This window comes from Corvus moneduloides, chromosome 5, assembly GCF_009650955.1.
Source record: "Corvus moneduloides isolate bCorMon1 chromosome 5, bCorMon1.pri, whole genome shotgun sequence".
Lineage (NCBI taxonomy): Eukaryota > Metazoa > Chordata > Aves > Passeriformes > Corvidae > Corvus > Corvus moneduloides.
This window is the reverse complement of record NC_045480.1, coordinates 69,734,553-69,762,260: the sequence shown is the minus strand read 5'-3', so window position 1 is coordinate 69,762,260 and position 27,708 is coordinate 69,734,553. Positions and strand designations below refer to the sequence as shown.

The following is a 27,708-nucleotide window of genomic DNA, read 5'->3' as shown; positions in this document are numbered from 1 at the left end:
TTAAAAAAACTTGGGCAAAATCCTGATTGTGCTTAAGTCAATAATGGATCTTTTATTCCCTGCAGTGAGGACAAGATTACCTGGCTTCATGAAAACTACTCTGCCAAAAATGCGCAAATAATATAATTACCATTAAAAACAGTATGAGAACTGTCTTTTGTATTTTGGTTTATATTTAATCTAACCATAGCCATACCTCTCTATGCTGACACTTTTGTCACTTCTCGTCTACCAACAGATTGGACTTTTTTTCCCCTTTCTCACCTTACTCTGGGAAGTCCTTTAAATCGCAGCTCTCAGGATTACAGTAGCAGCTGGCACCTGTAACAGGACTGGAATTTAATCGCTAAAGAGGCACAGATAAGCTCACATGAATCTTTAAACGAAGAGAGAGTCAAAGTGAAGTTTACAGCAAATACCCCCTAGTGCAAAACGGCACCAACAAAGCCAAAAAGAAAGTTTAATGAAAACAAAATTAATACTACAACAGTTATTCATTGACACAACATTTTATGAGACAACAGACAAAGCAGGTAAGACAAAACAAAAACATAAGATACTTGGAAGTTTTGGTTAAATGCTTGTTAAAATCTGTCACTGAAATTAGCAGTGCAAATAAATAAATAGCTTAAAATAAATTAGTTTTCAGTCACAGATTCTATCCAAACACACCATCAGGCAGTTAAACTTTACATCTGCTAAGGAAAACTATGATAATAATTAAGCTCTTAATGCCTGGCCCTCAGGACAAGTCAGGAATGTTCTGTCATTGCACAGGAGTGTATCATAGAGAATATAAAAAATATATACGTAAATAAAGCGTGTCACAATCCAATGCCAATCTGTAGACATTAGAGAAGGATCAGATTACTCCCAATTTATACAAGTATATTTTATCCTAAATTTTAATTTACAGTGAAGCATAAAGTAGCGAAGTAGAAGAATCTTGAATTGACTGCCAAGGCAGCACCAAGGTCCCATAGGTGAGGCAAGGGGTGACAAAAGAGAGCACTGACATTTTACAGGCTGTAAACCTAACCTCAGCTGAAGTGAGGAATTCTGTATTTCAAGGCCTGATTTATGGGATCAGGTCCCAGTGTATCAGTCTGGATCACATTTCTCCCCCAGTCCCACACTTAACAAGCATACCTTTCCAATTTTGCAGTTTGGCCCACTGAGAGCAAAAACATTTAGAATTTATACAGGTATCAACCCCACAATTTACTGTGAAGCCCAAAATAACAAAACACTGGCCCAGTTCTCAGACAGCAATTAATCCCCTTTGAAGATGATGGACAGACAGAAATATATGAGCATGTCTTCAGAGACGTGTCCAGCCAAAAGATCATGATACTCCATTGAAAGTCTTCTGTGAAGTTCCAACAGGCTCTGGATCAGGCCCTTATAACCCTCCAGAAAATGGCAACACCACCCTTTCAACCTGTAAACCTCATGTCCAAGCATGACTAGAAGTTCAACTCAGTGTTTACTCTACAGACCACACCTCCAGCATCTGCACTTTGGTGTACAGCACTTTTTCAACTTCTCTGTTTTTCAGCAGAACAACGCAGTTTGCAGGGCGTACAGTGGCATTTAAATTTGTACCCAAGAATTAACCTGTAAAAACAGCACAGTAATTATGCATGCATTGTTAATTAGTAATATGCCTCCTGTTAACAAAATCCAAACGTGCACGCAATGTTTAAATCTTAAATCTCTTCAGTCATATTCTGGATAACTCTTTCATACTCCCTTTCTTTTTTGTAAAGTAGAATTGCATCTCAGTCTCCATCTTTCCTGAACTCAGATCTGAAGCCTCTCTGTCCTCAAAGCTGCAGAGAGCAGATCTTACAATGTTGGCCCATGTCAGATTTCCAAGTTGTCCAAAAAAGGCGCACATTCTTTCCATAGTTCCTGTCTTCTGGCATTCAGCTGAGTACAGTCCAGACACAGAACAAATGGAGCAAGCAGCAGTTGTTTGGCTTACCTAAAGCAGAGGGCAAACAAGCCCTAAATTAGCTTAAGAAGAAATTTTTTTTTTCTCCTGGAAATCATCCAGTAATGTTGTTTTCCAAAGTTTAACTCCTCATCATTATAAAATAAATACTACATTTTCTCAACCACTATCTCAACACTCTTATAGCCCACAGAACATTTTGCCCCCTCATTTCAGCATGCAAAGTAGCAAACTCTTTTAAATGGCTTACTGAAATTATCCTAAAGAGAATGATTTCTCCATTCCCAAACCCCTTGTGACGCTACTGTCCATTTCCTACTGCAGAGTGCACAGTAAGCTCAGAGCTGAACAAGACCAGGTGCCTTTTCAAATTCCTTTTGGAAGCTGGCTGATCACAGAACTTGACCTCAATGTTGCCATCACTGAATGCCTCCCTCCTGCCTTCGTCCGAATCCATGGGATCTCTCTGAGAAGCACTTGGCTTTTGCCTCCTCATGGTAATCCCCGAGTTCCCAAGCTGCCTGCTCGGGGATGTGTTGTCTTTCACAATGCAGAAGCAGAGGGCAGACAGAAAATTCTTCTTGAAGTTCTCATTCATGAAAGCATACACTATAGGGTTGCAAATAGAATTGAAGAATCCTACGATCTGGACAATTGCAAAGATCATTTTGATTGTCACATCATCATACTCCTTCTCAAAATTACCTGGAGAGGAGATGAGAAATATGCTGTAAGCACAGAATGCCATGAATGCTTACCACTTAGCCTAGTTATATCCAGTTTTGCATTAGAAAGCTTTTGTTTAAAATCAACAAAAACACATGCTGGAAGTTCTTAGCATTAGCAGTAGAGTTTCATCAACAAGATAAAATCAGGATCTATCACATAATCATGCTCTGTATGTAGGTAATAACAGAATCAAATGAAAGAGAATTTGTGAGTCAAAAAAGCTGACTGGCTGAACTACTGGTTTATCTGCTACAATCTTATTTGTGATAGGAGACAAAGAAACAGCTCCTGCCTTTAGCAAGCATAGTAAAACAACTACGGAAAATTTCCTCTTGTTCCTACACATAGGCTGCTCCAGTATCGATGGAGGAGGTGGGAGATGAACAGTGGAAGACTTCAGAGAAAAAGGCAAATAGCAAAAAAGCCAACACAACAAGCATTAAGGGCATTTCCAAGCCAGTTTTCAGTAAAGAGCACTAAAAAACTCCAGCTGGATTCACTGGGTATCATCACTGTGATGTCCAGTATTTATATTTCCAATATACCTACCACAATAAAAGGGATAAATGTTTCATAGTAAGTTTAACTCAAAACAGTTAAGTTAAATGAAGTATAATTAAAAACTTCAAGAGGTTTTATGCTCAGAAATTACTTTTACCTTCCAGCCAGGCACTTTTGACCTTTCAGTAAATGAGGGTAGTGTAACAAACACGGTAAGAAAAGGAGACACTCACCCCCCTAATAGTCCTGTTTTTCCTGAAGTCTTTCTTATAAGCAGAACATTAACCTTTGCTAGCAGAAGGTATTCTAGAGCTGAATGCTGGCAGCAGCACTAGCTTATCACAACCTGTAGTTCCATTATCAAAAAACACCCAAAAACCAGACTTTTTTCTATGAGATATGGCAGGTACTCACTGTATTCCATCATCATGTGAATCACATGGAAAGGGGCCCAACAGACTGCAAAGAGAAACACCACTGTCACCATCATAACAATTGCTCGCTTCTTCTTCCTGAAATTGCACCAAGACATTCCACACTGAATCACTGGGAACTGAGTGGCAGTTTCACGTCTCTCTTCAAGTTAGATCTGTGACTGTGTTCTGATGGCTGCAGATGCAAATAAAACTCTCAAGGAATGCTCAGAAGTACACAATTCCCTTGGAAACAAAAGAATGCATCATCACATACATGTAGCACTTTATTTCTCTTTTTTGGGACAGCAGTGCACTTTGCATCATGACATGAGCATGTTTTGCAAGGCATTTTAAACTCTATTCAAGAGGAATAAAAAAGTCAGGAAAAAAGCTTTCTAGAAGTCAAAGTTCCAAGTGTATTTTGCTTACAAACCTTGATATTTTAGACATTTCGCTCCCATGAATGGTTTGAAGAACTGAAGCATCTCCCACCCGTTTCTTAATCCAGAGTTCATAGCCAATTTTAGTGTACAAAAAAAGCATCAGCATCAGTGGAAGGAGGAAGAGTATAACAAGGATAAAAGTTGTATAGATCTTCTGATAAATTGGACTGGCCCATTCTTCCAAGCAACAAACATACACCTTTTCATACAGAAAGTCATATTTAACCTGTAACAAATGCAAAGAAGATGAGTCACTAAGGTGTTTATCCCAAGTGTAAAACCCAAGCACATTCAGATATTCCTTGCTCTTAATGGAACAACCAAAATCAACAGATTTTCAAAGTGACAAAATTCTTTCAAGCACTTTTCCACATCAAGTGTTGGGTTCAATCCAAATTGACAAAGAGGCCAGAAGATGCTCTGATTTGCACTTCAAAGGAGACCTTGGCTACACATTTTGCAAGTAAATATGGATATATAGAAACCTCATGATAGCTGCTTAAAAAAACCAGGAAAATTATTAACATTCAGACTCACAAGCAGCAGAATCTGCCAAGCTGCCTGCTAAACCTCCAAACGTTGTGTGGTAACTCATCAACTACAATGAGCAGCTAATTAATTTTAAACTAAGCACAGTTGTTCCAGATCTTGGGGAGCACTATGTCATCCTGAAACAGCAATCTAAGTCCTCTATCGCTGTGTGCCAGTGCATATATAAACCAAAAGAAAGCCACAGTGGAAGTCACAGTTGTAATTTCTGCTCTTTGACATAATTAGGGAGAGTAGGCATGACTAGTCCCTGTTGGTACTCCTCCTTCCACTGCATGCAAATTCTAATCCTTAGCCTTTCCCAGGCTGGCACACAGAACCAATCTCCCTTATCCCCCACTAATTTCACAGGAGTTGATTCAATTTCACCTAAAGGTACAGAAAGATCCAGCAAGGACTGAGTTTAAGATGCAAATTCCCATTTCACCTAACCTACCTCAAGCCGTTGCACGTACCACATGGGTGACCCAACAATAAGAGCCAGCAACCAGACTATGCCTGTAAACAAACACATTTTTTAATACTTTGTCCAACAAGCAGGATTTGGTATGAACAGTTTAAAAGCTCTGAAAAGTCAGGCAAGGTGGAAAATTGTAATAAAGAACAAAGTTTTCTATGAGGCATACATCAGTCAATACATCAATAACAGCATGCTATTCTGACATCAGCTTTCTTGTCTCCCAAACTACCTCCATTTACGGACATTCAACAGGAAAAGCCACTTAATCTGCATAAGGAGCATTAAGTAAGTATCTCTGTGTAACAACGGAAGGACCATTTCACTGTGATATTGCTTAAGCAGGGCTTGTACATTTTGAACCCTTCTTAAAATTAAAAAAAAGAAGAAATGGCTGCTAATGGTTTATCTTTAAGTACATTTTTGACTTCAGATGCCAAGTCCCTTGTTAGAGTTTTGGGTAATAAATATACTCTACTGATAGGCACTCTCCTTGAGCTATTTTATAAAGGTCAATTAACTCTGCTTCTGAATCACTGGTCATATCAGTGCCCTCTGTTCTGCCATGCCATCAACACTGAAGATTATTTCTCTACATACAGAATTACCGGAGATGCTTAAAATCTTACCAAGCATCGTGAAAGCTCTTTTATTGGTGTACTGCCACTTCATTTTTAGTGGATGCACAATTCCCTGGTGTCTTTCCACAGCAATGCAGGTCATTGTAAGAATCTCTGTTACGATAGCAGTGGACTGAACAAACGGCACCATCTTGCAAGCGAAGGCACCTGCAATAATCAGAAAGTAAGGCATGCAACAGCTATTAATACCAGACTCCATTACTAAAAATAACAGACTAAGATTCTTAGATTTATTCTAACATTTAAACTGCTAAGTCACCTATTTAAGCCATTTGTCAAATGCAGCTTTCCAGAGCCATTCTTTGTTGTCTACACCTGCAGAACCAAGATTTCTAAGGACACATTCACTTGCTCTGTTATCAGTCTGACACTTACTCCTATTTCACTTTTGGCCAAGTCTTCCATCATCTGTTTTCAAACATGCCAAGTTACAGAGACTTTTTTTTTTTTTTTCCCGTTTTGACAGATTACTCTCCGGTTTCATGCAGGTCTGAGTGTTACCTGTTTAAGTTTACCTTTTCCACTGTTGCAAATCCACTCCTTAAGCTCATTTAAATATCACTCTATTTGTACATTTTGGCCTTTAATGCATCATCCTGTCAAGCAAGATATACAGAGAAGTCCTCAAAGAGGCATAACATAAGAGGAAAAATTCAACCTCTTCATCATCCTTCTGTTCTCCAAGTCTCCTTTCTGCTGATTAACAAATTATGTTAGAGCCACTGTCCAAACCACATGCAACTTCCTCCTGCATTTTCTAAGTTGTACAGATTTCTATTGTATTTATGCAACATCGGGATTTATTGCTGCCATAGCTTCCCAAGAATTCCATATTCAATTTTTAAGATATTAGTCATTCTCCATTGCTCATTCTCAAGTCCTAACCATCTTAGAAAGTGGTATAAATTATTCTGTAAAAAATTTTATCTTAATGCTCTTGCCAATTGACTTCTCGTTTACTCGTTTTCTGACCCTGAGATAATTTTCTCTGTCCATATTTCCACAGTTCCCTCACACTCCTACAGTTCAGTCTCAGCTATTCATTTCAGCAACAGTCAAGGTTATTTTCCTTACTTGACCATTATTTATACCTTACTCAGCTATAATCCATAAACTCAAAACAGCCTAAGAAGTATCTGATCCAATTTTCAGTCAAGCTTTAAGATGCTACAGACACCTTATGCAGAACAGCACAGAAAACAGACAGGAAACAAACAGAAAATTGAAAACTTAATCCTACCCTCCAAGAAGGGAACAAGGAACAGGGAGACTACTGCTTGCTAGGCCAGGCTAAAAGCCACTCTAGCTTACAAGAAGGAACTGGTTTGCTACTGGTCTTACCAATTCTAGTTGCCCAAAAATCCCTTTTTCTGTGGCTCCAGAAACGGAAGGAGAGGACAAAGCAGCGAAGGGTGGAAATCAAGCACCTTTCAAGCACATACTCAACACCAGCAACACAATGGAAGTGCACACAGATCTGGCTTAAACCAGAATAAAAACATACCATGCAGGCCAGTTTCAAGTTACTTGAATGAAATCTTAGCATGGGCAGTAGGAACTGCATGGATGAGGATGCATTGGGCTGCATGTTTGTTTTTCACCTGGTATGTATTTCTCCAGAGCATCAGGAAGAGCAAGAAAAGACACCCTCACATCTTGTATCAACTGCAATTTATACAATAAAATTCCCCCTGCTTCTTCTTCCTTCTTTCTAAGTAAGCCCCTTAAACCCCTTAAAAAAAAGTAAACCCCTTAAAAAAGTATACACAGTCAATATCTTACTAACTCAGCATCTCATCAGTTTCTCACTACACCCATTAGAGAATGTGCTGCACATACAGGTACCAGACCCATTCTGTCAAATTTAAAGTCCTTCACCCAATGGGCTTAAACTTCTGTTGTGAGATAAAACAAAAAGCAAGCTCAAATCCTACCTACTCTGCACATGGCAAATGGTGAATGCAACCAAAGACGTGGTTTCAAGTGTTTGCTTCACTAAGTTAAAAGAGACTCCTGCTACAAATGGCAAACAGAAAAGCAAAACTTGTTAATGAAATGTTTAAGTTCCTGTTTGACTAAGGAAATCAGTTCAAGTCTGAGTGCTGAAGCTGGGGCAAAACCAAAAACCAGTAGACAAACACAAAACAAAGTGAAAAAAAAACAATCCAAACTTTCACCATAGACTGTTTCTTACAGTTCGAAAAAGGCCAGACTTAAATAAAGTCCACTTGAACTATACTGCCTTACAGAGATTTCCCCGTAATGCACTACTCCTCCACTGAAGTCCCAGCATTCCAGGGTATTCTTAGGAAGCAGAGAAGTATCACTATTCCTCAAGTAACAAAATAAGACAGAGACTTTCACTGAAGTTCCGTCGGTCTGGTGGAATTTCTAGCTGGTGCACAACTGTTCAAAGAACAAAGAGAAGACCTGAGCTCAGCTCAGGAAATCCCAAATTCCCAGATGCCCATTGTTTTTTTACAGATGTCTTCTCATTTTCTTCCCAGTAACCATACTGTCAAAGAGCACAGACTACCACTCACTATGCCTTTAGCTGAACTCCCAGGAGAAAAGGCTGCAAAAAACCCCTATTTCACCTCTTGGAAGACAAACACACAAAAAGGGATCACTTAAGCTATATAAAAGTAGCTGTTAAAAAGGTAATAAAACCAAAAGTCTACATAATGCCTGCAGGTTGAGCTTACCGAGCTGGACAAGGAGTAACTAGCACTTCCAGAAATGGAAAGCAAAAGGATGGTTTGCATTACACAGAGTTGGCTGGAATGGAAACACCTGCTCTGAGACACGTGGCATGGCACACACTTTGGGGACTTGGAGGCCATAGCAAAACAGCCACAAGGTATTTTTATAACCAAGAAACAACATCACATTTTCAAATGAATAGTAGGTAAAAGCTACTCAGAAAGCCTCTAGGTATCAAAAGTAAGAACAAAACAATACTTCAGCCTCCCTGAAGCTTCTGATGTCATCATGCACAGGGTCTCTGGGTATAACTTTTATTAACAGTACCATACCCCCTTCAGGACTCTTGTGCTTGCTCTGAATTATCATTCACTATACAAATGCTTCCCATTTTCTGAAATCCTGAGACGCTCAAGTGCTTGAAATTCAAACGTCCACCAAGGTTAAGAGACTGTTGAGCAAGGAAGTCGACTCTCTTCACTGAAGTATTTAAAACAGATTGCTTGGGGAAAAAAGGGAAAGAAATACACTGCTTAGAATGTCAGGGCCAAGTGAAGATCCATCAACTTCAATGGAAATCTGACATCAACACACCTGAGATCCAGCTCCACCATCCTTACTGTGTTTGAATGGGATTCAATCCTGAGATACCAGGAGTCACTGTACTTGGCAGAATAGTGAATGTTTTTTCACATAAAGCCTCTTTTAAGTTTTCAAAACTATTTTTTTATTTATAAATATATAGCAGCCATTCCCAACTGCTTAGATAATTACTAGAGACTTTCTCCAGGTCTTTCAATACTTTAAATTATATAACCTATGTTTTCAAATTACAAACATTTACAGATCTTTACACATGGAACATGAAATTTACTGCTAAATAAGGTAATTATTTCAGAATGGTGGCAGTTGGGTTGGGGCAGTGCAAAGAAAAAGGAAAAAGACAACCTGAAACTATGATTTCAGAACAGTAAGAAATTCAGAATGATCACACTGGTTATTCCAGGGATAGCCTGAAATAGAACTTCTGTATGGAGATCATACTGGTCACAAAATACAACCTTGCTTGTGAGACTTGAGGTGAGGTAGGTTTTACTAGTTCTAAGTCTTTCCAAAACACAGATGACGCGTTTTTCCTTCTTCCCTTTAAACTAATTGAATGTTGTAATCACTGAACATGGGGAGTGTGGGAAAAGGGGCCTCAAATCCTGTCCCTCCAGCCTCGAGGAGAAAGCCTTACCAAGTAGGGCTTCACATTCAGGACTTCCCCCTGAAATGGACCATCTCAAAAGAACAACTACAGATTTTCACAGCCAGGAAAAAACCCACAACACTTCCAAATTTCCATACTGACTATTAGGGAAACAGGTACTGAGGTCTAGTCTCCCATCCAATACTGCATGCACATTTCACTTAATATTTAATCCATCTGTGTAAAACAAGTTTCACCTGCAGCAAGGAGAAATTGCTACAACCCCATTCCCAAGTGTCTGTTAGCTGAAAGTTCCTTATAGAAAAACTGAGAAAAAAGTGCTGAATTTTACTGTAAGGAAGACGTGGTAAGTTTTGAGAAAAAAAAAATTAATTATTCTACTACATCATAGTACATACAGTGAAATTAAAATAAGACTGAGACAGGCAAAAGCCAGCTGTGTCATACATTAAAACCATTTCAAGCTAATTTTCACATATTTGTGTTCAGACTTAACACAGAGTAACAGAAGATTTTAAAGGAAGATACTGTCTTAAATCTTTGCTCTAATCCAGCTGGTAAAAATGTGGCTATTTGGAACATGGTTTGGAGATTATACGGTTTAGTAGCTAGTATTATTCAAGTCTTATTTCTACTCACTAACACAACTGGTATATATTTTAGTTATTTGCATCAGGTGCTATGCCCTTGCCTTGATACACTCACCTATAATAAATCAACACTGGATTAAGAATACAGTGAAGTTCTGTATCTCCCAAGCAATCTGAAAATAAACGTGGATTTGCTTTTTATCTTTATGATAAAAGCTCTTTAGTTACTTCACTATTTATTTCTCTTTGAGCAATATATTCTTCAAAACATAATTTCAGATCCTACCTAAAGAGGACTTTTTTTGTGACAGACAAACAAATACAAACAACAAAAGTCCAGTTCAGTGAGATTCAGTCAAGATTACTGAAATCTCGCTCTGTAAGTTTTCCCAGTGCTGGGTTAAAGGCTAAAGTGCTGGGATCACCTCAAAATCACTGGAACTGTGTTAATTTCTGCACTGGAGCCAGTACAGAGAAGTGTTGACTTTTCTGAATCATTTAAATAATGATAACACTTCAACTAATATGTTAAGTATGTATCAAAGCGTTTAAATTTCCACAATGTCAGGCCTTCAGAAAACACTTCCAACAGATTGTCAGTCAAGGCAGCACTGCAGCATCTAATACTGACCACTTCCAATTGGGAAAGAAAAACATTTGCAGTGGAACACTGGGAATGAAAATAACTAACTGCTTCTCTTTTTCAAGAGGCTAAAAGTATTCCTTATGCACTGCTTGATAAAAACTGCATAGATTATTCAAACAGTGAACAGTTTTCCCAATGATAACACATTGAGAGACTGCAAATATAAATGGCATTCCCTCGAACAATGCTTTATGCCTTCATTACTGGACATTGTGCCTGGAACTGTGATTTAGTCATTTCAAATATCAGTTTTCTTTTTATTAGGGTAGCATAAGTAAAAGCCTGAAACCATTCTCTAGTAAAAGTCAAATTGCTCCTTCCTCTGGTAAAATGCTGTTGATCAAGCCCTTGCATCAGAATTTCTATTGCAGCTTGTAATGAGCTCTCTCCACCTCACTCGAAGCAAGCAAGTTGATTTTTCTCACATTTTGTAACTTGGGGCAGAACACGTCAGTCATCATCACACAGATTATATCCCTAAGGGTGTTGCATTGTTTTACATCAGTTCTTGGGTATATATGCAAGATTTAGTTTTCATCCCTCAGCAAGGAAGCTTTATGTGTTCTCACACAGGGAAGTTCTCAGTGAGGTAACATACAGCTTGACACATGACATTTGGTAAGTAACAGGAAGCACCTTAAAGACTCAGCTGGGTAGAAGGTGCCACTTCGTTTTTCACCCAGCCTTTAGAGAAGAGAAAACTGTCACATCATGAAGCACCAGATGTGACAGCAACATACAGAAGACCCACGCCTCTCCTGAGTGGCAGCTGGAGACCAGACAAGATACAGGAGGAAACCTCAAATGCTGCTGTGTGTTCAGGAGTGCCTCAGATGACTCACTACTCTCAAAGTGACAAGGAAAGTCACTCTCTCACACCTGCCTTGAGAATACACATTCCAGCTGATAAGATGCAAAATGCACAAGACTGTAGCACAGTGCTGGCTGTACTTTAAGCTCAAGTTGTGCCCTTATCTTTTGCCAGAGCTGTTACATTACACAACATTAAATTAATTCTCCAGTCACCCTGGACAGTTCTGTAAAGACAACACTATCACTCAGTTAACTAAGCAGTGTCAGGAAACAAAGCAACTGTTGTAATATTTGACCGAGAGACAAAAGCCCAAATTTATCTTTAATAGTGCCGTCATCAGTATGACAAGACCAGTACTGCTGCCTCCCACCTATGACCATATGAGAGCAAGTCTTCAACTGCTCCAGCTTGTACCAAGACACACTATTGCTGTATGCACCAATTTACTCCCACTTGAGTTCCCATTTTATCCTTCTTACCAATAAATATGATCACAGTGACCATTTATGACAAAGCCACAATCTTCATTTTCTTCCGCATTACAGAGAGATGAGCATGCTGGATTTTCATTAAAAGCTCCCCTAGAAATTACAGCCATTTCAACTGCATAGTTTAAATTTGGAAATTAAATCATATACTGTCACTATTACACTCACACAGCTACACAGATTCTTAAAGAGATCAGAGAACCAAAAGCAGGACCAATTCACCTATTTTTAGTCAATATGGTGCTGATTCCAGTTGCTACCCATATAGAGCTAAAGGGTCTGTGTTAACGCTGCTTAATCACCAGGCAAAGTGAGGCACACTGAGATTTTTAACTGCAGGTGAAGTTAGACTGTATTAGTGAAAATACTATGGAAAAAGTCACAGCTTCAGCTACTCTGAAACTGTGGCTGTTCTTTTGCTTGTATTACAGTGTTTGCAGTTCTCTCCTCCCCTCTCCCACTCTGCTGTGGGCTTCTGAAGGGGAAGAGAAAGAAACACGAACACACATATACAAGCATGGAAATAAAGAACCAGATCTAAATTAAAGACAAGTACAAAAGATACACATCTCAGTTCACACCACCTAGTACAGATGCTTGTTTTCATTATGTAAATAAATCAAGAGATAAAGTGACTGAAGTCTCAGAATCCTCAATAAATTTCTAGCATCAAGTGCCCCAGGATGCACCACTTTGTCCATCAAGGATTTATCACAAGTCAAATCACCTTTTTTGTAACAGAGCTGGATCTTGCACTACTCAGTAATGTTGCATTACAGTGGATGAGAACAAGATTTTTTTCAGACTCCAAAATGAAAGGCAAAAGGCAAATTAAACCAGTTAAACTAGCAAGGAGAAGACTCCTCCAGGACTGGCAGGCTCTGATTTGCAGTACAACTGTAATCACCACTCATGCTTCTCGGTGTAAGCATCAGGAACCAGATACCCTTCGGATACCAGCAGTTCACGTATTTGTTTTCCTCAATTTTACTTCACACCCTCCACCCCTGAGAGCAAAGGGTTAACACACATCAATGATATTACTTATTATGTTCTTTAGCTTTAACTAACTGTGTCAGTTAAAGCTAAAGATGTCACCAGATCAAAAGACCGATGGATTCACTGGTACTGAAAGTGCTCTACCACAGCAAAGAGGGCAGGCAAAAAAAATACAGTAATCCCCACAGAACAGTGTACTTTAGCTACCCAAATTCTGAATATCTGAAGAGGTTTTTTTGTAATTATGCTATACCATTTACACTCACTACTTCTAGATTTTTGTCAGGCAACCTCAGTACCAGAGTATAAATAAAACATACATATTTGCCCCATACTGTTCTACATGCCCGTGCCTTATCTCCTTATTCACCCCACATGGAGGCTTCAGCTGATTCTGATCAGATGTTTGGTCAAGCTGACAGGTCAGAGCCTCCCTTAGGAAAGGGAAGAATCACAAAGGCTATCTTCCCCAAAACAGCTCATAAGAAAATAGCACAGTTGTCCTTAGTATCAGTAGTCCCAGGAGTTTTGGATTCATCACTTCTTACTAAAGTTTCCATAATAAAGCCCATTTCTCACATGTGCTCCAAGTCTCCTCTGACCTGTCAATTCCCATCCAGCATTCTAGTCTGTGGGAAGTACTGGAATTAAATCTCCACGTTCTGACAACAACCTTCACTGTTTCCCAACAACAGAAACACAGGAAGCCTTGGAAATTGGAACATAAATGTGTCACTTTATCAACATCTTTACTGTTCATTCTGAAATATTCTGAAAAATATTTCAATTTGTGGTTGTACAAGACGTTGTCTGCTACTTGCTGCAAAACCATTCCTTTTATTTTTCCACTTAAAATTGTCAAACACTGTTTTAAGAACAAAAACAAAAAAAAAATAGGAAGATAAATACCATATGCAGTCTTACTGCACCTATCTCTGCTTGTTCCTTACGACTTTGGAACTGAGATACATAGAAAAGGAAAAAAGAAAATCCTTCTTTCTAGGCATTAGGGAAGCTTTGCCAAAAGGTCCTTCACATCAACAGGAATACAACACAGTTCGCAATAAAAAAAAATGAAAAAATTAAAAGGATGCATTATTTCAGCATAAATTGTACACGTTCTCTCAGTCACCTGTTCCCCCAAGGACATTCTTTTTCCTCACAAAAGGTTAAGGAGGTCTGTTTCCGAGCTGACAGCTGTCAGAGGAACTTAAGCTGTATAGAGACTGATATCTCACTTGCCAGACAGATTTCATTACTTAGCGAGAAAAGAAAAAAAAGAGAAAGCAGTACAGCAAGGCTTCCTCGCCAGCTCCACACAACGAACCGCGTCCCACACGCACATCGCAACTTTTAAGGAATACAAGCAGGAAAGCGCACTGGGTTATTTTAACATAACCTGAAGGAGGGATGGAGAGGGGATCCCTCGCAGGGGGCGGGAAGGGAAAGGGTCCCTCAGAAACGGGGGAACGGAGGTCTCGGCGGCGGCGCTGCCCCTCACAGTCCCCCCCGCTGCCCCCTCCCTGCAGCCCAGCCCAGCCCAGCCCGGCCCCGGCACTCACCGCCGAGCCAGTTGGAAGAGATGTTCTGCAGCATGGTGAAGGGGACGCAGAAGAAGGCGATAAGGAGGTCGCTGAGCGCCAGGGAGCAGATGAAGATGTTGGTGACAGTCCTCATGGCTTTGCTGCGGGTCACCACGTAGAGCACCAGGCAGTTGCCGAAGAGCGCCAGGGCGAAGATGAGAACGCAGATGAGGACGAAGGCTACCTTGGTGCGTCCCGGCAGCTCCGGGATGTACACCAGCGGCTGCAGCCCGTAGAGAGCGATGAACTGCTCCCGCGTCACGTTGTTGTCCCGCAGGAGCTGCGCGAACTGCTCCGGGGTGATGTTCAGGGACCGCATGGCGCCCGCTCAGGGACCGACACCCCCACCTCAGTCTCCTCAGCAGCGCCGCTGCCCGCGCCCCGCCATGGCTGGACCACTGCTCCTCCGGCGCTCGGCCGGGCCGGGGCGAACCCCGCGGTACGGCGGAGGAGAGAGCGCGCACAGCCGGGAGCGACCCGCGGGCAGCGGCGGCTCCGCCCGGACACAAACTTGGAGTGAGCGGCGGCGCCGCCCGCGGGCACGGCAGGCGGAGGGGGGGCAGGGCGGCAGCCAATCAGCGCCGGGCGCGCGCCCGCCCCGGCCCCGCCGTGTGGAGCGAGACGGGCGCGAGGCGGCTTTGCCGCCGAAAGAGCGCGCGGGGAGCTTCCTAATCGCTGCCCCTCACGGCGCTGGGACCCCTCAAAACGCTGGGAGACTCCCTCACAACTGCCCCTCACGGCGCTGGGACTCCCTCAAAACGCTGGGAGACTCCCTCACAAGTGCCCCTCACGGCGCTGGGACTCCCTCAAAACGCCGGGAGACTCCCTCACAAGTGCCCCTCACGGCGCTGGGACTCCCTCAAAACGCCGGGAGACTCCCTCACAAGTGCCCCTCACGGCGCTGGGACTCCCTCAAAACGCTGGGAGACTCCCTCACAACTGCCCCTCATAGCGCTGGCACCCCCTCAAAACGCTGGGACTCCCTCGCAGCTGCCCCTCACGGCGCTGGGACTCCCTCAAAACGCTGGGAGACTCCCTCACAAGTGCCCCTCACGGCGCTGGGACTCCCTCAAAACGCTGGGAGACTCCCTCACAACTGCCCCTCATAGCGCTGGCACCCCCTCAAAACGCTGGGACTCCCTCGCAGCTGCCCCTCACGGCGCTGGGACTCCCTCAAAACGCTGGGAGACTCCCTCGCAGCTGCCCCTCACGGCGCTGGGACTCCCTCAAAACGCTGGGACTCCCTCACAACTGCCCCTTACAGCGCTGGGACTCCCTCAAAACGCTGGGAGACTCCCTCACAAGTGCCCCTCACGGCGCTGGGACCCCCTCACAGCGCCGCTCCTCTCTCACAAACCCTCACCGCGCTGGGACCCCCTGGTAGGAGTGGGACTCCCTCACAGCGCTGGGACCCCCTCAAAGCGCCGGGACTCCCTCACAATTGCCCCTCACAGCACTGGGACCCCCTCAAAGTGCTGGGACTCCCTCACAGCTGGCCCTCACAGGGCTGGCACCCCCTCACAGACCCTCACACACCTGCCCCTCACCTTGTTGCCCCAGCCCCCCCAACATCTCACAGCACTGGGACCCCCTCATACCTGCCCCTCACAGCACTGGGACGCTCTCACAGCATTGCACCCCACTCACCCGTGTCTTCCCAGCTCAGGCTCAAAATGCCCAAGGTGGGCGCTGAAACTCCTAGGCCAACCTCTCCTCACGTTTGGATCAGGCTGAGCAAAAGGAAAGAGATGATGCTGTGGGTACATGGCCTCCTGCGTGAGGTCCAGGCCCAGCTCAAACAAGACAGCGCAGGGATTTTATCTGCCCTTCCACCCCACTTTGTGTCAACGCCACTACAGGCCCTTCCCAAAGCTCAAATAGAAAAGTAATTTTCCAAACTTTGGCCGTTGAACTCACTTGATAGGACAGGAAGCTCCTGAAGACCCCTTTCCCAGCAGTACAGCTGCTCTTGCCAGAGGAGACGTGACAGAATCCCATCCCACACAACCTGGCTGGCGAGGCTACTGAGGTAAGGCCATGGAGGCTACTAAGGTGCACTCAGCTAAGTGGCTGCAAAAAAATGCCTCTGCAGTTTAAATGTGAATAATAATGACAGATAAGGTCTGAGAGAGGGACCAAGCTGAAAATATGCATTGATTTCTCTTCCAGCCTGATTTAAATTTCCCAGTACAGCTTTCTCACTAGAACAGGTAATATCCCCTTTGTACTATACAATGAGACATTGAATAGCAACTTGCTTTAATCAGTCACATAAGAAATTACCAAAAAGTATCCAGAGAAGGCAATAAGAATACGAAAACCTGTTCGGCAACACTTCCCACCCTCACGGAGGTAGATGTTTCATAGGGAAACCACATCAACAGGGACAATGCTGCAAAATTAGATTTTGTATAGAACATGCTCCATGCCCCGGTTACATAACTTTACCTGTACAAGGGAAGTATAGAAAAGGATGAAGGAAAGGCTGTCTATTTATAGAGTTTCTAGCTTGCCGAGGAAAAGTGGAGAAGGAAGAGTTCACCACCAATCCATTCTCAGCAAAATAAATATGCTCAACAAGACCAAAGACATTTTGTGTCATCTTTGAAAAAAAATAAATTCCATTAAGTGGAAATCAATGGAGAGAAGTTCAAATGCCTGCACTACCCTGTGCTGGTTCAGTCCTCCAAGTGCTGACGACCCTCTCTTAAAGTGTAGGTCCATGGCAAAGACTGTCTTTATTATCCCGTGGTGAAAGGAGATGTCACTTTTCTTTGGTGCAGTATTGCCATGTGTTTTCCACTTGAGACCAATGTCATCAGGCTCCCTCTCTGACAGGCTTTCTAAGCCTTGCTCTGGAAGGCAACTGCTCGTTAGACTGACTTAGATGCTGACAGCCCCTTTCACATGCTCTTAGGCTTGCCTTGTTGGCTAGAAAAGCTTGGTCTTTTAGGCCCATAATGATCCTGCTGAGCTTACACTCCATATCACAGAGACTGACTTCTTCTGAGGTCAATTTTCCCAGCACCTTTCCTTGTACTATCCATTAACTACACCAGGTACAGCCTGAAGCCACCTTTATGTACTCTGTTCACACATCCTTTCCTGTACCTCTTTTCCCTCTTACCCCTCCACATTGTGCTGGTAACAGAAACCTCATTTAGGAGCTCTTCTGTTAACAAACAAGCCAGATGCATTTCAGCATATTTCATTCCTATCCTAGATAAAGGGCCAAACCTGGAGGCCAGTCTGTCATCGTGGACTGCAGTTGTTGTGCTGTTCATTGTAAAAAGCATTCAAGTGTATCGGGAACAAATAAATGGGAATAAGCTCTCACCTAAATACTGCAGATATAGTCTGGGTTTATGGTTAGCATGGACATTTGTTTTTTCATATATCCTCATTTTATTACTATGATTGCTCATTACAGTTTATAAAACAGCATTAAAAATGAACAACATCTGAATGGTTATTCCATCAAATATAAACAAATCTTGAAGCTGTAGGCTATGGAAGGGTGCCATTGCACCTACTGCAGATTTAGACGGGTTTTTTGCATGCAAAGGCACAATGTAGGTAATTTTACAGATAACTTTTCTTGTTAATACTTATCTACATGGAGAAGATAAATGTAGGATTTACAGAAACTTTCGTTTTCTTTGAGCATTATCCATCCTCTTACCTGAAACAAGAGCAGGGACATCATACAGGTTGTAGGGCAAATCACTAGTAACTGGATTTCCCAGCTCCTTGACTCGAATTAAATTGTATTTGGAGTTAAAAGGGTTGAGTTACAAAAGGTGACCTCATCTCAAACCTGCTGAAATTACTGAAATGACTTCTCTGCTTCCCTGGGCTACAAATAATTGGCAGGTAGTGAAAAGTTTACTTTTCAGGGCAGCATCTTGTGTTCTGCCTTATCCTGCAATGCCCAGCTGCTCCAGCTGCTCCTGCTTCCTGCAGCCACAAAGCAAAGCTGTGCGGGACTGCCGTGGCTCTCCCCACTGTCATTCAGCTCATTGGTGAAATCACCAGCCATGTAAACATATTTTGTCTAAAACTGGAAAGTGCAAGTGTGCTTAACCAAAAAGGTATGAAACTACTTCGTCAAACAAAAGGGGCCTTTTTTCTTTAATTGATGTTACTAATTCAAAGATTTGAGCAACTTCCCTGCTGCCTTGCTCACCAAAATATATACATACACACATACCTTGCTTTGTCCTGCATGACTGTTTTCAGATTTTAAAGATGATTTTTCCTAATTCTTATCAGCAACCTCCAAATCCACTTCTGGTTTCATTGAAGTCTATGGAGTTCTGATATTTGCATCAATGGGACATGGGTCATGCCTTTACATAATCTTTGCAATAACAAATTAATCTCTGCTCTAAATTTTGAGAAGCTGTAGTGTGCTGTGTAAAAAGAAAAAAAAAAAGGACTATTAGTAGCCCGTACATAATAATAATAAATTACAAGGCACTGTTCCGTTCCCTTGACAGTTATTTATTAAACTGATGCATTTATGACTATAAAGCAGGGTTTGAAAAAGTCCAAAATATTCTAGTAAATAATTGATTATATGGAAACAATACATTTCTCATTATTCTTAATTGAAAAAAAAATTAAGCCTCCTACTAATAAAGTGACTAGAAATATTTTACTTCTGTATCTAGAATCCCAGTGGAAAAAACTTGCAACTTGAACACAGATCAAGTCTTGGGTAACTCTCCTTTGCTTTCAGAAGGATTGTGTATTCTTTGGTCACAAGCTGACAGAGTGCACTCTGTCAAAACCACTCATTGCTTCATGCTACCATATGCTAATTTCTTTTTTGCCTACGTGATTTATCTGCATGACACTTCCTCCTCATTCAAAAGAGACAGTGAATTTTCTGCAGACTGAGAAATCCTGATAGTCAGTTTGTAACCTTGTCTCTCACAAAGAGGAAAGAAGCTGTACTTGCACTCTGTTTCCCTTCTAATAGCACGCAAAAAGATCCACGTCTGGCAGCCGTGAAAAAAGGGGTGACAACAAAGAATGTGCATTCATAGTTTTGCATAAGTTTTGACAACTGAGCATGAAGTTTGTAAAAACTGTGAGCAGCACATATTTGGAACACTGACAAAGCACATGCTTACTGTGTAATCCTAAACCAGAAATTTGAAAATAATTTTTTTCCCTTTCAAATCTCTATTCATACTGTCTAGTTCAGGCAAAAGAAATAGATGGCAAAACTACTAACAAAAGACTTCCTTTCCTCTTCCATTCCCTTAACACGTCAAAATATTTTGGAAGAGACGATTCAGATCCATGTTACCAACTTTTAAACAGCCACTGCAACTAATGACTAGTAAACCTTACTAGCCTTGGATCCTTTGGTAGATATGCTGGGGATGAACTCCCCACTAATCCAGATCAGTACCACAACTTTTAGGATGATTCTTTAAAGCAATGGAACAGCTTACCATCATCACTAAGTAATTTTAGGTTAAGTCAGAAATAAAGTGGCTTTTAACATTGTCAAAGCAGCCTCTAAAACTTAAATTTAGATAGAGCATTTGCTGTTGTTGAGAACATGTGTTTGGAGGGAGCACTGAGGCTAAAACTTCAGCTTTAGATTTACATGCTTTTGTACACTTAGACAAACAAACCATAAATTATCTTGCAAAAGCAAAAACTCGACACTGGACTAGAATCTTGCTTGGTATCTAAGGATACAGCTCAAAGTTGTCTTATCAGTGTATAGTTAATTTTGGCTATTGTCTCATTTTTATGCATGCTTTACGTTCCATCACTTGTGAAGAAATAATATCTATGACAAGAAGCATCAATCCCTAAAACAGAGTAGCACACAGTTGCAAAGTATGTTGGAGTAGCTGAACAGAAAATTAATTATGTCAACTTAGCACATCAGCTTAACTGCAAATGTTTTGTCTCCCACTGTGTGGCTCTGCTGATAAACACTGCTGGCTGGTAATCTTTATTCTTGTGAAGCCTTGTGTCTCTACACTTTTAGATTTAGTGATCCCCACTGAGCTTTATAACCCATCTATCAGTGATACTGCACAGTGTGTGCATGGTGGGGTGGGGGACAAACCTTACAGCCCCATAGAGCTTGCTGGTCATATTTGATACAGCAATTGAATGAGAAAACTGCATGCATGGACTGGTCTTTGTTTAAGCTTGGGACGCCCAGCCTCACCAGGCTCCAGGTACTCCAACAATTCCCCATGGGACCCTGCCACTGCCACCCGTGAAGAATGAACAGAGACTAACTTGATGTCTTAGAGAAAAAGTAGCCACCCACCCCAGCGCAGGCTCTGGCTCACCCAAACCAAGACTTTGTTGCTCAGGCTGTTCTGACATTATTTGATTTACAGTTTCTATCCTCTGCACTGGATCTCAGCCCCTCAAATCGTACAGCTGACACGAAAATTGGTTCATTGAGCAAGAGCCTTTTAAAATCACCTCGAGAAATTGTTCCCTTCCCTCAAAAGAACCACATTTCTCATAGTTCCTGGTGCATGTGACACTTACCTCCACTTACTTTTACCCCACCTTCTGACAACCTTCCCTTGGGCTCCTTCCTGGGTTTTCTTCCTACTGCAAATGAATACTTTTTTTAACTAAGTCTGTGCTAGACTAGGACTTATTCTTTTAGATACTTTGACTCCTCCCGCCATTTGTCATCCAATAATGTTTAGTGAACTTGTAGAATCAAAAATAAGTTGCAGCAAGCACAGCGCTCAAAGGAAATAATTTCATGTACTTTTTCTATTTTCCTTTCTTTTCTCCCCTATTCCCTTTCCTCATGCAAACGAAGTAAGAAAAGAACATGGTCAACTATGGCAGCTGGTGTGGGGTCAGTAGCTCTGACTGAGGAAGCTGTGACCGGTCAGGAGAGATGGTCCCGAAAGAGATCATCTTCCCGAAGCCCGATGTCTTCCCTCAGCTGCTGGCAGGAGGGCCCGTGCAGAAGCTGTCAGCCCTTTAGTGATTGTCAGCTCGTGATTTCAGCTCAGCTCTGCAGGGCAGCCTCCAGGCCACACCAGAGAGAGAGGCCAGAGGCTCGTGTGGCTGCCCTGCGCGCGGTAGCTTTACAGGGATACAGGGGGTGGGTATCAGACGAAAAAAAATAGGGTCTCCCAGAGGACTCTGGGTCTGTCGTCTTCTCGCCGCAACTGCAAAGTGGTTGCCTTTCCAGGGGAGTTCTGCCGGGAGATTTGAGCAATCTCCTTATCTCAGCAGGCGTCCCCCCAGGGCGGGGGCTGGGCATACCCCACAGTCAACAGTTCCACAACTTCAAGAACGTTACATATGCTATACATAATAGCTAACTTGTGGGGATCTGGGGTTATTTTGAGGAGTGGATTTAATTTAAAAAATTAAACAGTGATGATGTGCAAGTAGCATTTGATATACGTGCCAAAATACTAAGCCATATATTGTTCAGGATTTTAAATTCCTTCCTTGTGCTTGTGCTGAGCAGCACTTCATCCTTCCTCAATTCACTAAATCTTTTCCATTTCCATTGACAATTCCAGTTGCTATTCTCTTTTATCCACATACACAGAAAAACAGCTATTTTTTGCCACCAGTTACCAACTGCCACAGTTTGCCTAGATATGAAATTAAATTTCCTCATCTTCTGATTTGATATCAAGTCTAAACCCTGGCCCAGTCCCATTTGTTAGGAATAGTCACAAATCTCACAACAAGCAGTGTTCTCCCAGGCCAGCCGCAAATCTATTTCTGTTCCCAGAGCATCAGGAGACAGGGGCAACGGCACCGTGATGCAAATATCCTCACTCCTTGTAGCCCTCGTGTCATTTTCATTTCTTTCAATGCTTTCCACATGACTTGTACCCAAAAATCAGTTCTAAATCTCCTGTAAGTCTCATTTGCACCTACAGAGAAAGGTTTGCAAGAGCAAGCACTTTCTTTCAGCTAAAATCATTCAGCTCCAAATATATTAGAAAGTCTGAATATCTCTTGCTTGTTCTGTCACTTTAAGTAACCATTTTTGTAGTAATTTCGAAGACTTTGGTTGACTGTCACACAACGCCTTATCTAATTGTAAAAGGCCAATTACCTGGCACAGCTTTTAGCTGTTAGCATTCTATTTATCTTGCACCAGAATTCATTCCCCATCTAAGAGCAGACACGGTCATTTCCACATTTTCATTCAAGAAATAAAATATAACAGTAATATCATTTTCTGCTTGTCCAATTCTCATTTCCTTCCTTTCTATTGACGCTAGTACCCAGCTTTGTCATTTGCAAAATATGGTGTTAAATGTCTGTACCACAGTGACCTGCCTCTTTTGGTTCTCAAGTAAAGACCTACTTATCACAAAACAACTGATTCAGTTCTAAATGTCAGCTTAAAATTGAGAGAATCTTTGGATCTAAGCCTCCACAGGGACATGCAGAATATGGTGTTAGAGGGATTGAAAAGGGAAGCTGCACCATTTTGGAAAAAGCGCTTATGAGAACTGTTACTCGCATTTTAAATCTAAGTTACTGTTGTGATTTGGTGTATTATTATTAAAATACTGTGATATGAAGATTATCATACTGTAATGTTCTCAATAATTTTAAATGTTTCTATTAATAATCATTAATTTAATGCTGTCAAGTAGAGATTTAAGCTGTTTTGGCCTGTGATAAAATTTCAGTCTCTCATTGTCACATAGCAAATACACCTTGGGGAAGGTTCTTTTCTAAAGAATATAATGCTGCAGTTCTATATGTCAGGTGTTGAGTGATATAAATTACCCTAAATTATTTCTGAAAGAGAAATCCCTGTTAGAAAATGTACTTTAAAAGGTGAAATGAGCTCATTAAACTCCTGTAAGCAAGATATCAGAATCCTACCTTCTGGCCAAGTGAAAATACTGATTCACCACTAATCTTTTGAAGAGCTCACCAAAAGCTTGAGATCTATAGCAGAGTTCAGGACAGTTCACTGCTGGCAATTTCATGGCAATGACCCACATTTTGCTTTAGTGGATTTCACCCTTTATAGCTGCTGCATCTCCAAGAATGGCTTTTGCTTTCTGAAAAGATACTGAAAGTAGTTCATGTATGTTCTGGCATTTTACAAGCTTTAAAGGCTGCATATTTCACACTCCGGAGCAAAGCAATTGACTGACTCCCTTTTTACCCTTGTCTTACATAAACACTGAAAAATCACAACTCCTGTTGGACCAAATGCCAACAGTAGTAGGTAAACAGAAGATGCCACATTCACTTCCATGTAATGATTTTTTTCTATGTTAGATTAGTGTCTGCAACCCTTTAAAGATCCTTTTACAAGTTACAATGGATTTATACAGGAAAAAGAACCACTTCAAATGCAAGAGAGTGTTGCTGAGAAATTACTTGGGGAAAAAGCTGATGAATAGAATAAGAAATCTTGGAAATATCGACTGCAACAGAAATAACTAGGGAAGGTCAACATAAAAGTATTAGCAAAATTTGGCAGTATTGCTTGGTGTCATAATTCCCTTCCACAAAAGAGCTTTCAGAGTAAATAGAGTGAGATCAAGGCTGCCCACCAGGAGATAAAATATTTCTTATTCTTTTTGATGAAATCAGAATTAAACTCTCAGACTTGTTCTCATGTAAGAGTCTTCCTACTGTGATTAATCTGCACTTTCTCTGAGAAGGTAATTAAAACCATCACACTTTTACAGAAGATTTTCAGAAAAAAATCTGATGACTTAACAAGTACTAGTCCCAGTGAAAGGCACCACCATGTAGGAAACTCTCAGGAAATGGATACTCCTACCCTTTCTGATCTGGGAGTTTGCTGCTTTGCCATGATTTGAGCAGCAGCTGAATTTATCCCTCTAAACTCCAGAGGGTTTTATTATATCCAAAAACATTCGATCCTCCTGCATGTTTGGTCTGATTGGCAGCACTTTCCTAATTAAAAGATAATCACAGTATTTCAGAAAGGATTAAAAAAAAATCCGTTCATGAAATACCCTGTGTGCCACTCTACTGCAAACAATCCACGCAGTATTCAAGGATAAATCCCAGGCCATGGGCAATGTGGGGCTCATGTGAGTACGAATGAGGCTCTTTGGCTGCAAGCTAGGTATCATTTAAGCATTAATACTGTTGTGAGTGGTGACCTTGCTACGATGCTATTGCACCATGGTTTAGTTAGATGTGATTAATTTCACATAATCCTTATTATTCTGAATTAGATCAGCTTGCTCCGAATGAGCAATTTCTTTCTTTCAATTAGAATATTAAATCATTCTTCTTCCTTTCTAATGTTTTGCATAACGTCAGCTAGACAGGGTGGCGTCATGTGCTACACAGCAAGAGGTTTGTGCTAGTGCATTTGTGCTGCTTCTATTGCTGTTACCACCTGCTGTCCCCAAAAATAAAATTTAAAGAAGGGGATGTATGTGCAAACACACAGATTTCAAGGTACAGGCAGATTCCAGGGGGTAATTCTTATAAATAAACTGATTTTGGACATTTAACTGAAAGCATATTAAAAATGCCAGGATCAACAGCATACAGAAGCAACTGAATTTTGTGCTTTTAAGGGTTTGGGTGATGGTGATGACTTCTGGGACAGACTGGGTAATTTATTTTCAGTTAATGTATCTCCATGAATTGAGTGTCACTTAACGTCACATAAGGTTAACAGTAGGAATAGGTACAATTTGTCACACAGTCACAGCAGATTGACAAGGTAGTCACTGGGCTGGCAAAAGCATTGGCAAGGAGAAGACTGAGGGGAGAGAACATGAGTGGGAAGAGATGGAGTCTCACTCTCGCAGTCCCTGTGGGCAAAAGGAGTTTATCTTCCCCTTCAATCACCACTAGGTTATACCTTGCTTTTAAATAACAGGTTAAAAGTGAATCTAGCTACAAAAGAATTAAAAATATTCAATTATTGAATAACCAAATGTCATAATCAACTAGAAAAAGACATGTTGAATTTTCATTGCCCATTACAGAATTTCAGTCTAAGGCTGAAACAAGAAAAACCTCTCCTAGGTAGATGCAACCACCAAGGACCAGAACTTTGGAAAATTTTATGCACTGGGGCAGTATTAAACAACAGGAAGCTTTTATAGGTACCTAAACTGTCCATAAGAGAAGAGTTATTTGTAGAGGTAGCAACTTCTTCAGATTACTCCAAGGATAAAAAAAGTCAAGTAAGTAAGAAAAAGCATTAAGGATTTAATTGTGTAAAAAATCCTGGGAATCTTAACTGAAGTGCAATGGAACAATCTGATCTTTAAACAGTGTCAGTATCAATAAGCATTTTTTGGCACCATTTATTTTTCACATTACAGAAATGTATTCAGGGCCACTGTGGTCTTTGTTTTGTACGAATGTGAGTGGTTTACAAAGTGAACACCAGGAAATATATCAGAGGAGTTTTTTCCTGAACATAACAGAGACAAGAAAAATAGAACTGTGAATCAAATCTTTGCCATTTAATATTTCATAGTTATTGTTATATTGTACACTGCTCACCATGGACTTCTAGATCATTTTATATGGAAAAAAGGTTCAGGAAATATTCAGCCTATTAAGAAATCAGTGGCAGAGAACTCTGCATTTTTTCAAGGAGTGTCTTGACTGTGGCTCCAAGGATAGTTCCAGTCCTTTACAGGGTAAACAAATTATTTAGTTGAAATAGGCAAAGACATTTGGCTAAAAAATCCAGTAAATCAGAAAGTCTTATGCCTGAACACAAGTTAGAGGTTTCCCAAATCCTCAAAAGTTAAACCACTTGTTCATTAAGCACCTCGTCCATGTTTCCCTAGTAGTGCAAGGAGTTTTCCAAAACAGCTGATTTGTTCAGACAAATACGCCTTACACAAGCTTTTGTGTTTGAGGGGGCCACAGGTAGCAGGGCCACAGATGAGGCAAGTGCACAACTCCTCTTCAGTAAATTCCTAGAAGAGTTTTCCTAAGGTGTGAGCTTTCCTGTTTCCCCCATATCCAGAACAAACCACTGGCCACAGTTGCAGATGTAACATAGGTGAACAAAGACTGGTTTTAACAAGGAACTCTTCCTTATGTTAGAAAGGACAGAATAAGGCCAACAGTTAATGGCAAGTGCTTGTGATGCCTCTGGAATGCAACCTGGCATGGCCCACAGACTCTGTCATCAATTGACATTCAAATGCTTGACAATGGAGAGCAGTAAATGCTGTTAAGGGGAAAGCTGAGGTACAGAGAGAGATTATTTCCTAAAGGTTATTCCATAAACAAAACCAGGCTTGGCATGTGGGCATTAGACCAGTGGTTTTTCCACTAGACTACAACTCCCCCATCATGAGAAATTCATAGCATAGGTTTGCTCTTCTTTCCATCAGCTCTTGCCTAAGAGAAAGTGTGTGCTACTAGACACAACGTGCACCTTGGCATGGAGAAGAGAGTTCTCGTCTAAAGAATTCCTCCTTTTCCTAACACCATGGCTCATATCCCATCCTGGCAAGCTGGAAAACTCATCTGTGTGGAATCATTTTAGTTTAAGAATCAGGAAAAGTCAACATTTTTACAAAGCCTTACCAATGCATCAACCTATGCAATACCAATATGTTGAATGTGAGATGCAGTTCTGATTACTCTCAGTTTAAAGACAATCAAGCCAAGCTGGAAAAGGTGTGGAGAAGGATGATTAACAGGACCAAGATTTCCCATGTCCAAAACTCTTCAGCTCGAAAATGCACGACTAAAGGGGAGAGAGAATAGGAGACTAAGAGAATAACACTGAGTGACAGAAGCTGGTGAATGAGCATGGCTGCTTCTTAAAACAAACAAACCAACCAACCCCAAAACCAAATTAATTTCCCTGGTTATGTTTTCTGTTTTCAAGCTGACTACAGCGTAAAATATTAAACCCACAATTCTGAGAAGCCAAATAGTGTTTTGTTTTCTAGGTTATTATTCAGTCCATTATGTTGAAATATTAAATGTGATGAAGGAAAAAAAT

At 41.3% G+C, this 27,708-nt stretch overlaps 1 protein-coding gene and 1 long non-coding RNA gene across 4 annotated transcripts in view; both read right to left on the bottom strand.

Moving 5' to 3' along the window:
• Nucleotides 1-443: 443 nt before the first annotated feature.
• Nucleotides 444-15,262, bottom strand: QRFPR (pyroglutamylated RFamide peptide receptor). Of its 3 annotated transcripts, XR_004240214.1 has the most exons (7): nt 14,709-15,048; nt 5,682-5,840; nt 5,032-5,093; nt 4,037-4,272; nt 3,602-3,699; nt 2,208-2,662; nt 444-1,987 (listed from the first exon to the last, which is right to left on the bottom strand). XR_004240214.1 is itself a non-coding variant. In XM_032109222.1 (6 exons), the coding sequence occupies exons 1-6, from the start codon at nt 15,046-15,048 to the stop codon at nt 2,259-2,261; spliced, it is 1,299 nt and encodes a 432-aa protein (XP_031965113.1). In that variant the 5' UTR covers nt 15,049-15,213; the 3' UTR covers nt 494-2,258. The 3 variants fall into 3 exon arrangements, 2 of the variants coding, with proteins under 2 accessions (XP_031965113.1, XP_031965114.1); XM_032109222.1 differs by having other exon boundaries at nt 494-2,662; nt 14,709-15,213; XM_032109223.1 differs by lacking the exon at nt 444-1,987 and having other exon boundaries at nt 2,069-2,662; nt 3,602-3,646; nt 14,709-15,262.
• A 736-nt stretch (nt 15,263-15,998) lies between these two features.
• LOC116444638 overlaps nt 15,999-27,708 on the bottom strand; it is a 32,024-nt gene continuing 20,314 nt past the window's right edge. The window contains exons 7-10 of the long non-coding RNA XR_004240425.1: nt 27,285-27,447; nt 18,940-19,141; nt 16,647-18,411; nt 15,999-16,459 (exon numbers count right to left, since the gene is read on the bottom strand). This is a non-coding gene — a long non-coding RNA (uncharacterized LOC116444638). The remainder of the gene's footprint in view (nt 16,460-16,646; nt 18,412-18,939; nt 19,142-27,284; nt 27,448-27,708) is intronic.

What these genes read in the sequence shown, in the direction of transcription:
- QRFPR (XM_032109222.1), bottom strand. Translation starts at nt 15,048, where the DNA reads ATGCGGTCCCTGAACATCACCCCGGAGCAGTTCGCGCAGCTCCTGCGG. An exon ending in AAGAGCTTTCACGATGCTTG is followed by an intron (nt 5,094 to 5,681) that starts GTAAGATTTTAA and finishes GTTTGTTTACAG; the next exon opens with GCATAGTCTGGTTGCTGGCT. An exon ending in GAAATGTCTAAAATATCAAG is followed by an intron (nt 3,700 to 4,036) that starts GTTTGTAAGCAA and finishes GTGCAATTTCAG; the next exon opens with GAAGAAGAAGCGAGCAATTG.